The 17,077-nt window shown below is 50.2% G+C and overlaps 1 protein-coding gene across 1 annotated transcript in view; it reads left to right on the top strand.

Annotated features, from left to right (window-relative positions):
• The window catches only part of PIK3R5 (phosphoinositide-3-kinase regulatory subunit 5), a gene marked incomplete at its 5' end in the record, with an annotated part of 68,171 nt that overhangs the window by 21,041 nt on the left and 30,053 nt on the right, over positions 1-17,077 (top strand). Inside the window, 1 exon segment of the mRNA NM_213851.1 lies at positions 16,399-16,514. Coding sequence (NP_999016.1) covers positions 16,412-16,514 — 103 coding nt within the window.

Raw genomic sequence — 17,077 nt, 5'->3', positions numbered from 1 at the left:
CTGCTCTCGAACTCATCCACTGAGGTTTTTTTAATTTCAGTTATTATATTTTTCAGTTCTAAAATTTTCATTTGGTACTTATCTCTTTTGTTTCTTTGCTGAGACTTTTCAAGTTTTCATATGTTTATAATTATTCATTGAAGCATTTTTAATGATGATTGCTTTAAAGTTTTTGTCAGATATTTTTAACATCTATCGTTTTGATGCTGGCATCCATTGATTGCCTTTTTTTTTCATTTAGTTTAAGAGTTTTCTTATTCTTGATAGACTAGTTAGTTTTGATTGAAACCTGGTCCTTTTGGGTATTTTTCCTTACAAGTTATGAGTCTCTGGATCGTATTTTAACCTCTGCCTTGCTGGCTTTCTCTGACATGTCCCTGAAAGGGTAAGCGGGGCCGGGTGGGGGGAACCACCTTTTTACTGCCAGGTGAAGGTGAAAACCCATGTTCCGTTCTCAGCTTCCATTGACACCGGGGAGATGCTCATTAGTGCTGGTGGAGTGGGAATCCTGGCTTCCCACTAGGCCGCCACCGATCTCCCTGGCTGGGAGGGACAGGAGGGCCTCGTCATTACTCCATTGACACTGTGGGGTAGAGGAAATGACCTCATGCCTGCCGGGCAGTAGTGAAAGTCCTGACTCCTTCACTAGGCTTCCTCTGACATGCCCCAGAATGGGGAGGGGTGCTCTTTACTGTCTGGTTGGGCTGGAAATCCAGGCTTCCCAGTGGTCCCCACTGAGATTGAGGGGCGGAAGGAAGTGTGGATGGAAGGCCTGGCTCCCTTGGCTTTCTCAGATACCACCCATGGTTGGGAGAGGGGTTGGGGCACTCCATTATAGCCTGGCTGGAGTGAAGTCTGTGGCCTTTGCTAGTGAAGATGACTCTGTGGTTTTTTTCTATGGTGTTTTGACTGGAGTAGAGCAGGTACTGTCTAAAAGTTTTCTGACTTATAACCTGCCTCTTTCCTGGTCCTTTGGGTAAAGAAAGTAGGTTTCCCTTCTCCCCCCACCTCCCCACCTTTTTTTTTTTTTTTTTTTTTGGCCTCTACCTATTAGCATTTCCAAGTTGCTGGCTCTTCAGCTCCAAGTCTGGGATATATGAAGCAAGCAAGCAAACAAACAAACAAACAAAAAAACACAAAAAACAAACCCAGCAACAATAACAACAAAAAACCCAGGGAACTCACCACCATATGGCTTCTTGTTCCCAAGGTCTCCAAGTCTGCCTTCTCTCCCCCTTTCAGACACTCTATGCTAGTTGATTATATAATACCCAGGTTTTATAGTTGTACTTAGCGGGAGGAATAGAGAAAAGCACATCTACTCCATTTCCCCAGAACCACTGTCTATTTTTAAAATAGTTATTGTTTATGTGATAAAAATACAAAAGATGTGTATTATTATAACATTTTATAGGAAAAAATTATATCTAATATTGCCTTCACGAGAACCACTAACACTTTGACAGGTAATCATACAGGGTGGTTCTTTTTAGATGTATATACAGATCTTGGAAAAACATAATTAGGATCCTTTAGGTCACAATGGCCACAAATGAATGTTGCTAGATAAAGAAAGAGAAGAAAGTTAGCAGAAGGATGGTGGGGCATCTCACAAAACCCAGCACTTCTCAGCAAATCTTTGAGTTGCTAACTTGCCCTACTTACTCTTCCAAGGTCACACACTACTGTCATGTTACCAGGCCCCCTCTTTATGGATCTGCCCTCATTTTACGGATTTTCAGCCACACTCCATGATCCCTCCTTGAAACACTCGGTTTGATTTTTGTTTTGGCTGCACCCACACTATATGGAAGTTCCCAGGCCAGAGCTGCAGCTGTGACCTGTGCCACAGCTGAAGCAATTCCGGATCCTTAACCCACTGCACCACTCTAAAATGCTCTCTTGGTTGGTTGGTTTGCTTTTTAGGGCTGCACTTGCAGCATGTGGAAGTTCCCAGGCTAGAGGCTGAATCAGAGCTGCAGCCGCCAGCCTCTACCACAGCCACCGCAATGCAGGATCCGAGCCATGTCTGCAACCTACACCACCGCTCACAGCAACGCCAGATCCCTGACCCACTGAGCAAGACCAGGGATCGAACCTGCATCCTCATGGATACTAGTGGGGTTCGTTTCCGCTGCACCACAACAGGAACTCCTGAAATGCCCTTGTTTTGAATTCCTGCGACATCATGTTCTCCTCTCACTTTGTGAGTTTCACCTTCTCAGTGTCATTCTGCTGATTCTTCCCATGTCACCTCTTCACATGAAAAGCTAGGGCTAGGACTCTAAGCTCCTCACTTTCTCGCTGCACAGTTTCTGGCCTCAAGGAGCACCCCACTCTCTTTGAACCCCCACATCAAGAGCGGCAGCCAAGCCCCCTCTCTCTCCATTGGTTCAAAATGGGCAATAATTTGGAACAAACAAAACTCTTCCCCCTTCAAAACTGTCCTCTTCCCAAACTTCCCCATCTCAGCGAGAACGTGACCCCCCCCCCCAATATCATGGACGGGGCAATCAGAAAGGGATCAAATATACAAAAAGTGTGCACATCCACTTGGGAGGCTAAGCTTTTATCAGCCGTGTTGCAAGCACCACCTTCCATCCTCAGAGATTCTGGCCTGAGCTGAAACCTGGGTTTCCTTAATCCGTTTCCATCTGATTAAGATAGAATGTCAGTGCCTGACTCCAGCCTGTCAGCATGGGTTTTCTGTTTGCCTTGTGTCCATATGTCTTCCTTTTGTGTGTGTTTTCCTGGGTATCGTTGGTAGGAAGCTGGGAAGGATAGCACTGGTGCCTGCTGTCCTAAATGTCTTGGTAAATAGCCTTTTAAGAGTCCGAGGGAATTCTAGACTAGACTGAATGGGACTGTAGACTAGTTTCGTAAAAAGGTATAAAAACAACCCCTGGACAAGTATCAGGAGGAATGTCTGATGCTAGCTCGGTCCACATCCCTTGACAATTTGATTTCTTTTCTTGTTAGAGAAGTTTCTCTCACACGAATAAACCATATTCACGAATGGGATAGAGAGAGAGGGCAGGAGATTTTTCTTATATAATTGGACCAGCGTTGAGAGGGAACAGGAGACTAAAGAAGATGGATAAGCTGGCATCCGAGAGCAATTACCCGCTGGTGGATTAATGGAGAGACGATGGGGTGGGAAATGGTTTTCACTCTAGGAGGGCAGAAAAGACGGTCAGGGGAAAGAGATAATGAATTAGACGGTCTGTCCCAATTGGATCCCAGTGGCAAAGCATCTGGAAGTCTCAGTGCTCCATAAAATCTGCTTTGCCTCAGACTATGAAATCTTCACGCACATCGAACTAACTCCTATAAACTGGAAGTGATGCTGCAGAGAGGGAGCAGCTGTAATGAATGCAATTTGTCACAACCACAATCTTTCCACATCCAAAAAAAAAAAAAAAATCAGAAGACTGCCAGTGCATGTGTAATTGGCCCCTCTGCGTTTCTGCATTTGCACTCTCTTGCTGCTTTATTGCTCTGTGAGTGCTGGCTGGCAAAGGAGACGGGCTCTCAACGTGAAAGGCAGCAGGATTAAACAGTCTCAGTGCCCAGGGGCCCACAGAGTTTGGTTGCTGCCTGGAGTCGATACCTTGGTAAATTCTTCTAGTCTTTCTGTGGTTCCCCATCTTGGCAGTAGTTTCCGTTTGCCCATCCCCGGCTGGGGTACGGCTTCCTTTATGCACACAGAACAGCTCAGTTGCCTCGGTCATGCCAAGAAAGGACACGCCTCACTTAACCAGCTGAGAGGATGCTCTGTGCTTCATGTCCCCATCTGTAAAATGGGAAAATGGCAATGAGAGTGTCTGCCTCTTACAGAGTCTACGAGTTAATTCATAGAAAGCACTGCTGTGCGTGGGCACATGGCAAGCCCTCAATCCATGTTCCTGCTGCTACTATTATAACTGTACCCAAAGGCACCAGGATGCATCCATTCGCCTTCATTCTTCTTCCAGATGATCTCCTGGGTAGGAGGGAGTCAGATAGACTGGGGGGCAAATTCTGCCTCTGCTACTTGCTAGTCCTATGACTTTGGGCAGGTCTGTTAGCCCCCAGGAGCTGGTGGCTGGCCATCCTGGTATGTTCAGAGTTTCATGGGATCGTTCTGAGTAAATGAGATCAGTGCTTCAAGCCCTAAGCACCGTCCCTGGCGCAGAGTCAGGGTCTAACCCGCCTACATGTTAGCATCTTTCCCCCTCCCCGCGTCTCTCCTGGCTCTTGACTAGCTTTGTCCTCCTGAGCATCTCTCTGTCCTTTCCTTGGTAAAGAGGAGGCTGAGCAAAGGTGAGAAGCAGGCAAAGGCTTATCTCGGCTCCTTTAGCCGTTCTCCCTGACCTTTATTTATTTATGTATTCTTGCCGCACCAGGGGCACGCGGACGTCCCCGGGCTCGGGATCGCACCCACGCTTCAGCAGCGTCTTCCCTTTTGCACACTTCTGCATCCTCTGCGCCCTGCCCTCCGATGCCATCGCCACCAACCTTTTCACATGTCCTCCCTCTCCTGGCCCCAGAGTCGTTCCTCTGCCCCCCCACCCCCACCCCCATGTCACAGGCCCGTTTCTCAGCTAAATGTCCCTTCAGGAATCTTAGCTCTTGAAAAAGAAGCTAGGACCAAGGAAGTGAGCCACCCCCACGCCCCGTGGAGAATGAATCACAGACCATGCGGTTTGAGGCAATTCATGTGCAAGAAGGCTTCCCGGGAAGCCTCCAGTTGTGCGGCAGGTGCGAAACCGTGTCCTCAGCCCTTGGGGCGCCTCGAACGCCGAGGGGATAACTTCCGGTGAAGCTGGCGTGAAGCTGGCGTGAAGCTGGCGTAGGAGAGAACGTGAGCTTTGGGAACCGGCCAACTTTGGATGTGCTTCCAGCTCAGGCCGTAGGAACTGTGGCCACAGGACTTGGGCCAAATCCATGACTCACCCTCCCTGAACTGCAGGAAGCGGGGTGTCCGGGGGGTGCTTATGATCATTAAGCTGGACAGTCAAGTGGAAGCACCCAGCACGGGTACCTGACATGGAACAGCTGCTTCCCGCCTGTTCCCTAGGCTGAAACTCAGAGAGCCTTGGCTTTCCTATGTCACATCACAAAGATGTCAATTAATTCTTCTTTTTCCCCTCTCTTGAAAAGTTGAGGCAAAATGCATATGGCTTTGTTTTTAATTGTACCGTCCAGTTGTGTTAAGTTTTCTCACATTGATGTGCAGCTAACCTACAGGACTCTTTTCTCCTTGTAAAACTAAAACTCTATACTCGTGGAACAACTCCTCCCCCAACACCTGGTGACCACCATTCAGCTTTCTGTCTCTATGAATTTCACTACTCCAGGGACCTCACAATGGTGGAATCATACAGTATTAGTCTTTTTCAGCGGTTGGTCTATTTCACTTCGCATAATGTCCTCAAGATCCAGCCATGCTGGAGCCTGTGACAGGACTTCCTTCCTTTTTAGGGCATCAGAGCCCATTGTATGTAAAGACCCCTTTTTATTTACCCATTTATCTGTCTGTCCGTGTAGCCATTCATACATACAATGGGCTATCCTGCATTTCGGCTGTTGTGACTAATGCTGCAGTGAACACAGGGGGACACGCATATGTTCAGGTCTCTGCTTTCAGTTCTTTTGGGTATATGCCAAGAAGTGGAGTTGCTGGGTCATATGCTGATTCTATTTTTAATGTTTCAAGGAATCACTGTGCTGTTTTCCATAGTGGCTGCCCCCCTTTACCTTCCCACCGGCAGGGCACAAAAGTCCCAGTTTCTCCACATCCTCCTAACACTTAGTTTTGTTTTATTTTGTTTTTTCCCAATAACCATACCAATGGGTATGCAGTGGTGTCTCATCGTGGTTTTTATTTGAATTTCCCTAATGATTAGTGATGTTGAGCATCCTTTTATGTGCTTATTGGCCAATGGTATATTTTCTTTGGAGAGATATTTATTTGAGCCCTTTGTCCATTTTTTATTATTTTTTTTGTATCTGATGTGCAGATATTTTCTCCCTTTTTGTAAGTTGCCCTTTCACTCTGTTGATTTTTTTCCTTTGATGTACAGTTTTAAATTTTGATGTTGTCGAGTTTATCTCTCTTTTTTCTTTTTTTTTTTCTTTTGTTGCTTGTGCTTTGGTGTCTTTTCCAAGAAATCATTGACAGATCTAATGTGCTGAAGCTTTCTTCCTGTTTTCTTCTGAGTTTTGTAGTTTAGGCTCTTTCCAGTTAGGTCTCTGAATCATTTTGAATTGATTCTTTATGCCCTTAAATCTTCCTATCTAGACAGGGTGTGCATTTCCATTTATTGTCTTCTTTTGCGTCCCTCAGAAGTCTTATTTCATCAAAATCCTGTGTGTTTTAGAAGTTTATTTTCTGTCATTTTAGTCTTTTTGTTGCATAGACGTGGGTCTTTTTTTTCCGGCACAATTCTGTTCTTCATTTGTTTGATGGAATGATATTAATTTCTATTTTAATTTGTACCCAGTCACCTTGCCTAGTGCTCTTTCTTGTGAGAGCCATTTTTCGGTTGATTATGTTGGCTTTCTATAAACATTTGGAGGGTGAAAAAATTATAACTCGTGCCACTTCCATAATCAGCAAAGCTACAGTTTATATAGTGAGTACCTCACCCACACATTCTTACAGAGAGTACTCGAAATACCCCAGCTGAGCAAGAAATGAATTAAGAATAAAGAACTCATGAGTAGGGATGGCCTGGTATGAAACAAAACAAATCAAACTTAAAGCTACTGTCGAGAAAAAAACCATTATGGTTATTATATGTATTACAAATTTCAAAAATAATCATTTAAGGAATTGTGATGTGCAAACATATTTAATGCAAATATGGATGGGTATTGTAAAAGAAACCATAACATTATAACACTACGATTAAGAGGCGGCTAAAATCACAGATTCAAAAATAATTTTTAAAAGTATATAGGACATCTATATATAATGGAATACTATTCAGCCATAAAAAAGAAAGAATGATACTTGCAGCACAACATGGGTAGAACTAGAGATTATCATACTAAGTGAAGTATGTCCAAATACAAAATGATATCCCTTATATGTGGGATCTAAAATATGACACAGGAGTTCCTGCTGTGGTGCAATGGGAACGGCACCCTCTCTGCAGCACCAGGCGGCTGGTTTGATCCCCAGTACAGTGCGTTAAATGACCTGGCATTGCTTCAGCGTTGCAATTGCAGCTTAGATCTGATCCCTTAGCCCGGGAACTCCACAGGCCACAGAGCAGCCACAAAAAAAAAAAAAAAAAAAAAAAAAGAGAGAGAGAGAGAGACACACACACACACAAATGAACCTATCTATGAAACAAAGACAGACTCACAGTTACAGAGAACAGACTTGACAAGGGGGAGAAGCGGGGGTGGGGGGGGATGGACTGGGAGTTTAGGGTTAGCAGATGTGAACTATTACACATGAATGGATAAACAACAAAGTCCTGCTCTACAGCACAGGGAAGTGTATTCAATATCCTGAGATAAACCGTAATAGAAAACAATATAACGAAGAATGTAGGGGGTTCCCATCATGGCTCAGTGGTAAACGAATCCAACTAGGAACCCTGAGGTTGCAGGTTCCATCCCTGGCCTTGCTCAGTGAGTTAAGGATCCGGCATTGCCATGAGCTATGGTGCAGGTCACAGATGTGGCTCGGATCCCACGTTGCTGTGGCTGTGGTGTAGGCCGGCGGCTACAGCTCCAATTAACCCCCTGGCCTGGGAACCTCCATATGCTGCGGGTGTGGCCCTAGAAAAAGGCCAAAAAAAAAAAAGTTTATGTATGTATATATAACTGAGTCACTTTGCTGTACAGTAGAAATTGCCACGACATTGTAAATCAACTATACTTCAATAAAAAAGAAATGTATGTATTTTAAAATATATAGGACTTCTAGAGCCAGATCATTGCTAATGCATTTTTAAATCTGACTCGAATGAATGCTGTTGTTAGGAAACCTAAATTTACAGAGTTGACACGTGAAGTAATCGAATGCCCTGAAACTCTGGAAGAAATTTGAAAAAGAATTCTAAAATTAACCGTGAGGAGAGGAGCTGAGGCACCAGTATCTGATTCCTATCCAAGCCAGAGGATGCCATGACTGTCCGGGGTTCTAGACTCAGATTCTAGTTACAGATTTGCCCCTTTCTCATCTGAGCCAGGCTCTTCATTGCTCAGAGCCTCTATTTTCCTATCTGCAGAATGGGAGAGTCGTACTAGCTGGCCTCTAAGGTGCCTTCCCAGTCTTGTAGTCGTGTGTTTGTGTGGTGAGGAGGTGGGTGTGTATTTATTTGTAAAACAGAAACCATTACTCTGAATCAAAGTCTTCCAGGGAATGTTTTATTTCTTGGCCTTATCTCAAAGCCACCTGGAGTTGGGCAGCAGAAATGTGTATGTTAAGAAAGCACCTTAAGGGGCTCCCGCTGTGAAACAACCAGGTTGCGGTGTCTCTGCAATGCTGGGACACAGGTTCAATCCTCAGCCCAGCACAGTGGGTTAAGGATCTTGTGTTGCCACAATTGCGGCTCCTATTTGATCTCTGGCCCTTATGCCATAGGGCAGCCAAAGAAAGAAAGAAAGAAAGCACCCTAATAGCTAATCAATAGCATTTATTGAATGCTTATTATGTGCTAGGCACTATTCTAAACATTTTCTGTATTTTAACGCTTAGGCTCAAACTTGAGCTCTCGCGGATACCAAGAACACACCTGGCATGCCCTGTCCTTTTAGGGGGACAACAATTCGGTGATAGACACAAGTGCATTGGCATCTCATGGTGGCATTTGGTCATGGCCTTATCAAGATGTTCCAGAATATACGAACGATACGAACGACTAACTATTGCCATCGAAAGGAAAATTTGCCTCTAAGAGCCTCCAGAGATTCTCAACCCCAGTTTAGGAACGTGGGGTTAGGGGATTTTGAGGCAGCCAGCTCCGCACTGGTCCCCCTCCCAGTAATTAGGAACTGCGACTCTTCATTAAATAGCAGTTTAATCAAGTTCATGAAGGACAGTGAGGCTTTTGAAAACCACCAGGAAAGATAGATAGAGGGTGTGTGAGGCCAGGTAACCATAGAAAGGGTTACGTGGTCCCCAATCCCCGTCACCAAGCTTCCCCCTAATGTTAGCAACTTACATGGCACGGTATAGCCGTCCAAATTCCAGGAAGAGGGCATTGGTCCAAACCCTTATTTGGATTTTAGCCTCTTTCCCCCAACATCCCCTTTCAGTTCCAAAATCCAGCCCAGGATCCCACATTGCATTTCGTCGTTTTTGTCTCCTTCATCTCTTCCAGGCTTTGACAGTTCCTCGGTCTTGCCTTGTACTTTATGACTTTGGGTCTGGTGAGTTACTTTATAGAATTTTTTTCTCCATTGGGTTTTGAATCATCTCTCATGGGTAGACTGTGTGGTTATGAATATTGGGCAAGAATCCCCCAAGAAGTGATGCTACATCCCCCTCGGGACCCCGTATCTGGGGACGGATGGTGTCGCTGCTCAGTTTGGTCGGGAAGTTGAGGCAGGGCTGGATCTCTTCACTGGGAAGTCCTTGTTTTCTCTTTGTAATTGATCCATTTCTTGGGGGAAATACCCTGAGACCGGGTAAATATCTTGTTTCCTCTCAGATGTTCACCTGCAGATTTTAGCATCCATTAGTGTATCTTCCTTGTAAATAATTATTACCATGGTGCTTGTGTGCTGGTCATTTTGTATTTCATTCCTCCCGCGTTTATGAGTTGGAATTCTTTTGTAATGAAGACTTGTCCCTTCGCCTCCATTTTTTCCTTTTAACTTTATTATTTATGACATTAGTGTAGACGCATGGGCATTTGTTTCATCCTATGAATTGTAATCCAACACTGTTCACTATTTAGCTGTTCGGATTGCCCTGGCTTTGGCCGTCGAGGGCTCCTTTAAGCTGGCTTCCATGTCCTTTTGACACCCCTCATCCTTTTTCAAGGATTGGCTTGTTTTCTGGCTCTACAAGATGTTCCAGATTTATCTTCTATATTTTCTGCCCAGTCCTAGATTCAGCCACTTCTCTAAGGAGCCCCGGTTCCTTTGATTGGAGAATATTGAGAAACCAAGGTCTGGGTACTAGGGGGGCTCATTGTTTCTAGGCTCTCTCGGCAGACGGAGCTAGAAAATTGAGAGGTATATATTAATCCGAGCGTACGCACATCTTTTTTTCACTTCTATATCTATCTACCTGTACCTACATTAAAAACTATGAGTTCAGGAGATGCAGTGTGGCACAGTGGGTTAATGATCAGCTTGTTTCTGTGGAGGCGCTGGTTCTGTCCCCAGCCCGGTGTGGTGGGTTAAGAATCCGGTGTTGCTGCAGCGGTGGTGGAGGTTGCAGCTCTGGCTTGGATTCGATCCCTGGCCTGGGAGCTTCCATATGCCACTGGTGCAGGTGGAAAAGAAAAGCAAACAAACCTAAGAGCCTGTACTGATTTCTCCGATTCCACTCCAACCCCCAGGGTAGTTCATTCTAGACGTCTCCCTTTATTTATTTACTTTTTGAAGTTTTTTTTCTTTTTGCCATTTCTTGGCTGCTCCCGGGGCATATGGAGGTTCCCAGGCTAGGGGTCGAATCAGAGCTGTAGCCACCGGCCTAACCCCAGAGCCACAGCAACACGGAATCCGAGCCGCGTCTGCGACCTACACAACAGCCCACGGCAACGCCGGATCGTTAACCCACTGAGCAAGGCCAGGGATCGAACCTGCAACCTCATGGTTCCTAGTCTGATTCATTAACCACTGAGCCACGACGGGAACTCCCCGTCTCCCTTTCCTTATCTGTAACTTCTCTCTCCATCAGTAAGAAACCCGCTCTCATTATCCGAGGTTTGTTCGCTTATTTGTTCACTCCTGGCATATCTATGAAGAAATTTCGGGGGGGGGGTTAACCCCCATCCTCATGAGAAACAGGTTTAGTAACTAGAACATCGTATTTGTATACGGTTCTTTTGGTCTAGGGCCTTACGGTATCCAATCAAAATACTATTTTCCAAAGTTACTCAACGTAGCTCTTGCGTTCCCCTTTTCTTTTCGTGTGGTCATGTGAGTCATTTCTAGTACAGTTAGGTTGATTTGTTATTGTTTGTGTCCCATTTTTGTCCCCTCCCCCCATATCCCGAAGTTTCTTTGATTGAGGGCATGTAAAAGGATTGCTGTGGTGTCCAGGAGTCAAAGCCTTGTCTGAGGTCTCCCCAGAGAAGCGTAGCTCCTCCTTAACTGCCATCTCACGCCCTCCTCCTTCAGCCCCTCTCTCACCCCCATTCTCTTTGGTTTCCGGTGTATCTACATTGGAAATGAACGATTTTTTGTTTTATATTGATTTATTTATATGTTAGGGCCGCACCCGCGGCATATGGAAGTTGGCAGGCTAGGGGTCGAATGGGAGCTGCAGCCACAGCAATGCAGGATCCAAGCCGCATCTGCAGCTTCCACCACAGCCACAGCAACGCCAAATCTACTGAGCCCTAATGGGAGTGGCCACAGCTTTAAATTAGTTTGCAGAAGAAATTCTGCCTTCCTAGGAGTCACGAGGATGAGCGTGGTGACAGGGTGCGGGGGTGTCAAGCCGAAGAGGACCTTGGGAAGGAAGGGAAGGAGGCGGGGCCAGGACTGAAGTGGGCGGGGTCATCGCAGGACCACATGCCTTGAAGCTTCTTACGTCCATCTGTGGGGCTGAGTCTTTAAAGCATGGGCCTGGAATAGTCCAGAACACCAGGGAAGCAGTGCGGGGTGTGGCCAGAGCCTGGGGCCCCTGCTTCTCTCCCTAGAAGGTATGGCCCCCCCAATTCTGTCCTTCTGCGATGGGGAGCCCTCCCAAGAAAAGAAGCTGCCTTCCCTGCCCCGGGTAGAGCATCCGGGTGTGAATCCAGGCAGACCCTGCCCCTCTGACTAGTCCTGAGGTCACTAGTCAAGAGGAGAGATGACCCCTGTCTCGCATCATGAGGTCACGTCAACATGTGAAGAGGCGGTCTCCCCCTGCCCGCTGCCCCCCACCCCCACTCCGGCTCCAGGCCTCAGTGTTTAGGGTCCTCAGTGCTAAAGGATTCATCCTTACTGGCTCAAAAGAGGAACTTGGAGGTGACAGCAGGCCCTGCTGTTGAATGTTTCAACACCACCTCCTGTGAGTGGCAGGGGGGTGTGTGTGTGTAGGGGGGGAGCATTCCTATTCCGGGCAGCCGCTGGAATTTCGCAACTCGAGCTGCTCTTACTGAGGTGCCAGGGTGGGTGGGAGGATGATGCCAGGGGAAGCCAGGCCTTGCCGGCCAAGCCTTTGACGAAAGGCATCATCCTTGGGGAAGGAGAGCAGCCACCTCTCCCCCGGTCATCTCCGCGCCCAGAGCCAGTGGGCTTCTGCTGACAAGTCACCAGAACGTAGAACCACTCGCGACTGACTCATCAAAGGGAAATGAGGGTGTCCGAGGGCCAGGCAGCGAGTCTCGTGTGCTGCATGAATCCCTGTGGAATCAGCTGAGGATCCTCTGCTGGCCGGGCTCGCACCCCTCGGCTCCGGGCAAGTCCTGCCTCTGAAGAGCTGAGGCAAGATCTGGATGGCCTCGGGATGTCAGAGAGGCTGGCACACCGGGAACTCTGCCCAGTGCCCTGAGGACAAGGCCCAGACAAGGGAGGAAGCATGGACCCTGAGGCCTTGGGGGGGGGTGCTGCCGGGGGGCATTCCGAGCCCCTGTGCAGGTTGCTCGCAGCCACCCCAGGACGCTGCTCTAAGGATAGGGCTGCAGCGGAGGTGATATCGGCTGAGGATGTTCATTTGCATCTGGCCTTTGCATCCACTGCACTGGGTCACAGTGGGGCAGGGTGACTCATTCCTGCCTCGTGACACAGCCAACATGTCTATCGCAGCAGGGACTCGGTGGAGGGACCTTTAAACCTAGTCCGCGGGGTTTAGCCCTCAGTCTGAGCGAAAGAACACCTGAGCCCCTCGAGCCCCCCGGGCCATCACCGGGTCCAGCCTAGAGTGTTGCTGCGGTGAGCCCTTGTCTTCTCTCTGGAGGAGGCTGGGCTGCAGTGGGCAGCTGGTATAGACAGACATGTGGGCTCAAGATTCCCAGCCACAGGGAAGGTAGGTCGCCTAAAGCAAGATCATGTTACAGGTAATTGAGTCGGTATTTGCAGGGGTGGAAACGTGCATTTGTTTTATTTTTCTTCCAATAACTGCATCTGACTGTGCTGAGGGGCAGCGGACTGCAGTGGTCCAGAGCCAGACTCCCTGGGTTGCCACCTCCTAGCTGTGTGACCTTAGGCAAGTTGTTGAACATCTCTGTGCCACAGAGCGCCCATGGCTTCATCCCGCTGGCTCCAGCTTCTCCCACGGGGGGTCGGCCTCTCACTGCTGAGTTTCCTTCACCCTGCTGGGAGCCCTCTAGTGAAGAATCAACAAAGCAGAAGTCAGCTTTTCATCCTAGTATCCACCCCCCCACGCCCCCCGATACACACGCAAGGAGCTCATGACTTTGCCTGCCCCAGCAGGCACCTGCCCCTTCTGCTCCACCTCGCAGCCCGCCCGCGGCTCCCAAGTAGCAGGGCAGCCAGTGTGCTGGCTGAAGGGAGAGGGAGCTGTGAGCACAGCGGCAGCCTCCCCTCCTGGCAGGTGTCCAGTCTGAATGAGGGATTCTCTTTAAGCCCCTCTGCCCTTGGCCTTGCGGGGAGAAGGCAGGACCCTTCTCTCTTTCCAGCCCTCTTGGATTGGCTGAGGGAAGGTGGGCAGCCGTGCCAGGTCTGGACGGATCCCTGCCGACAGGCCCCCCCCCAGCACAGCTGCTGCCCCTCCCCGGGAGCCCACTCTGACTCCTGGCGCCTCAGCAGCAAGGTCTCCGAGCACCTTCTGTGCTTCGAGCTGGGCCTCAGCTGCAGTTTGGGGTTTCACAAGCCCTACGTTAGATCCCGGTCTTTGTATTGCGGCGTGATGCTCCCAGCTCTGCCCCCACCCCAGGCTGCCCTCCTCCTCGCGGGGTCTCAGCGTCTCCTCCCAGCTCCTGCCTAATGGGGAGAAATCAACCTGTGATGACAAAGCCCTGCGGATGCCAACTGAGGCGGCCATTCATGCGCCAGACTCATCCTTTCGAAGGTGCCTGGCGCTCTGGCTCCTCTAGGGGGCGCCAGTCAGCCCTGGGCCCGCAGCGGGCGGTGCTTAAGAGGGTCTTGTACTTGGGCGGCCACCGCAGGCAAAAGAGCTAGGCGCAGGCCAAGGATTCCTTCCGGGGACACACAGCCGTGCTGGGTGCCCGCGCATCCAGGGAGGAGGGGCCTCAAACCCTAGTGCACGTGGTGTGGCTCAGGGTCAGTCGACTCCCTGCCTGGCCTCCCCGAGGAGTCAGCACACAAAAGCCCCAAAGAGACACGAAAGTTGCCCAGGAAGGGCCCAAGGTCGTCTTTGGACATCTAGGTACCACTCGTGGAAACACACCCAAGATCCGCGGTCCTGACTGGCGGATGAGAGTGTTTCCGAACTCGGTCCAGCCCCTCAGCTGCGGGAAGATGGGTGACCTGGGGGGCTGGTCCGTCCTGGGCCCTGTGCTCCAGGTCTCAGCTCCTGGCAGGCTCATTCCTGTGTCCAGACCTTGGCACATACTGCCTCCTCTTTCTGGAACATTCTTTCCTCTCACTTCTCTCCTGGCCTCCTCATCCAGTTAAAATGCCCCTTCTGAGAGCCCCCCCCCCCCCTTCGGCCGCCTCCCAGTGCCATTACTTTTTTCCTGGTGTGTGTCCCCCTCTGCCACGACATCTTTCTGTGTTAAGTTGTTCCCATCGCTGCCTCCCGCCACGCGGCACGGCTGCTGGGTTCACTGCTGTGTCCTCAGTGCCTGGCACATATTAGGGGGGCTGGTAAATCCGCGGAAGGATGAACGCATGCGCTCTGCTCCCCTTGCGCGCGCCCCCAGAGCATCACCGAGGTGAAGAAGTGGGGCTGGGCCGCTCACAGAGGGCTTGTCTCCCTCGGTGCCTGGTTCCTCCCCGGCTGGGGAAGTAGGAGGATTTGCCTACTGGGGCTTCTGTGACTTGCGAGCAGCGTCCACGGCAGGATTTCCTAGCTCTTTGCATGTCATTTGCATGGCTCAGCTCTGCGCTCTCTACTTCTGCTTGTGGTTTCCTGGTCCATCTCCAGGTCCACACAGCTGGACCACGGCCTGCTCAGCTTCCCTCTATGACCTGGCCCGAGCAGCCAGCTTCAGGGTCTGCTTGGATGGGGTGAATGCAGTGAAATTCCTGAGAGAGACAGGGATTGTGGCAGAGACGATAGCGGGAGAGTTCCGTGTCCTGAAAGCTTGCTCAGGGCATCCCTGCGGCATGTAATCTTCCCAACAGCCCTGCGGGGTGAGTACCGTCGTCAGCCCCATTTTACAGACAAGCAAACCGAGGTTCAGAAGAGTCAAAGAAATTGCCCAGTTGCGTGACCAGCAAAAACTAGAGTTGAGATTTGGGTCCGGGTCTGTGGCTGCCAAGGGCCAGGCTTATTCACTGTGCTAAACTTCCTGTCCCAGCTTCCCAAGGGACCCAGGAGCCCACACACATCGCTGTGAAGCTGGGCTGGCCCTGCTGCAGGCTCTCGGAATGTGGCCATTGGCACAGTTCCCCATCTGATGCGAAAAGCCCTTCTTAGATCCCCACCCCAGCCTCCAGCCCGCACGCAGCACCCTCCGTGGGGCAAGGGAGGGGTTCTTTGGAAGACCAAGCCGAGCCAGGTCTGTGGATAACTGGCGACTTTGCTAAGCCTCTAAGAAAGCAAAGGAAAATGCCCAAAGTGGAGGTGAGGCAGAAAAGGACCGGGTGCCTGTGGGCTGGGCACCCCGCTGACGGTGTGGCTGGGTGGGGTCCGGGACACATGAAGTGTCCACCCACCCGGACTCAGCCTCCGAGCACCCAGCACACAGAGGGGACTCTCTGGGGCCTTGTCATCAGGACCAGCATCCCTGTCTAGCCCCGGGGGGCTGGGAGACTCCAGCCTGGAAACTCAGGAAAAGTCCCCCAAGGGATCCTGATTTTTCCTTTGAGGTCCTCCCGCACAGCACGATGGTCTGGCCCCATCCTGGGCAGCGCCCCCCTCCCCGGGCTCTTGGAGTCACTTGCCACTGGCCGGTGGGGCCCACATCTCTCTGCTCCCCCCGCCCCGGCTTCCCGAGGCCTGTGCTGTTGGGCCTCAGGAGTGCCCTGTCCTGCCGCTCCAAGCAGCCCCTCCAGGAGCCCACGAGCCACTCCAGCCCTGGAGGCAGCCGTCAGCCCCTGGTCCTGTGGCCACAGCAGCCAAGCTGTGGCCCGGCTGGCGGCACTGGGCTTCTTGAGCCTGGAGGTCTCCAGGCTGACCAGCATCTGTCCCACCTCCCCCCCTTGCAGGCGATGACTCAGGATGCAGCCAGGGGCCACGACGTGCACGGAGGACCGCATCCAGCACGCCCTGGAGCGCTGCTTGCACGGGCTCAGCCTCAGCCGCCGCTCCACCTCCTGGTCAGGTAGGTCTGAGGGAGCCGGGGTGGCGCAGCTGGGACCCCAGGAAGCCTCAGGGGCTGCATCGAGCACCAGACCAGGAAGTGGCAGGTTCTGGTTCCAACCCTGTCTGTAAAGTGGGAATAATGACAGCAGGAATCACCTTCCCCCAGGGGAGAATGAGCGACTCAGTGGAGGCAATTTGCGAAAGGCCTGGCACCATGGAGGCACACAAGAGGGGTCAATCAATGACAACTTTCTTCCTTGTGGCCTCCTACCCAACTTTTTTTTTTTTTTTTTTTTTTTTTTTTTTGTCTTTTTGCCATTTCTTGGGCCGCTCCCGCAGCATATGGAGGTTCCCAGGCCAGGGGTCCAATCGGAGCTGTAGCTGCCGGCCTACACCACAGCCACAGCAACTCAGGATCCAAGCCACGTCTGCGATCTACACCACAGCTCACGGCAAAGCTGGATCCTTAACCCACGGAGCAAGGCCAGGGATCGAACCCGCAACCTCGTGATTCCTAGTCGGATTCGTTAACCCCCTGCGCCACGACAGGAACTCCTACCCAGCTTTTAAAAGACTAAGCTT

This window comes from Sus scrofa, chromosome 12 (genome assembly GCF_054392235.1).
Source record: "Sus scrofa isolate SSC_HxYL_T2T_F1_AM1 chromosome 12, Sscrofa_HxYL_maternal_Yorkshire_Landrace_v2.0, whole genome shotgun sequence".
Taxonomy (NCBI): domain Eukaryota; kingdom Metazoa; phylum Chordata; class Mammalia; order Artiodactyla; family Suidae; genus Sus; species Sus scrofa.
This window is presented reverse-complemented; position numbering and strand designations above follow the sequence as displayed.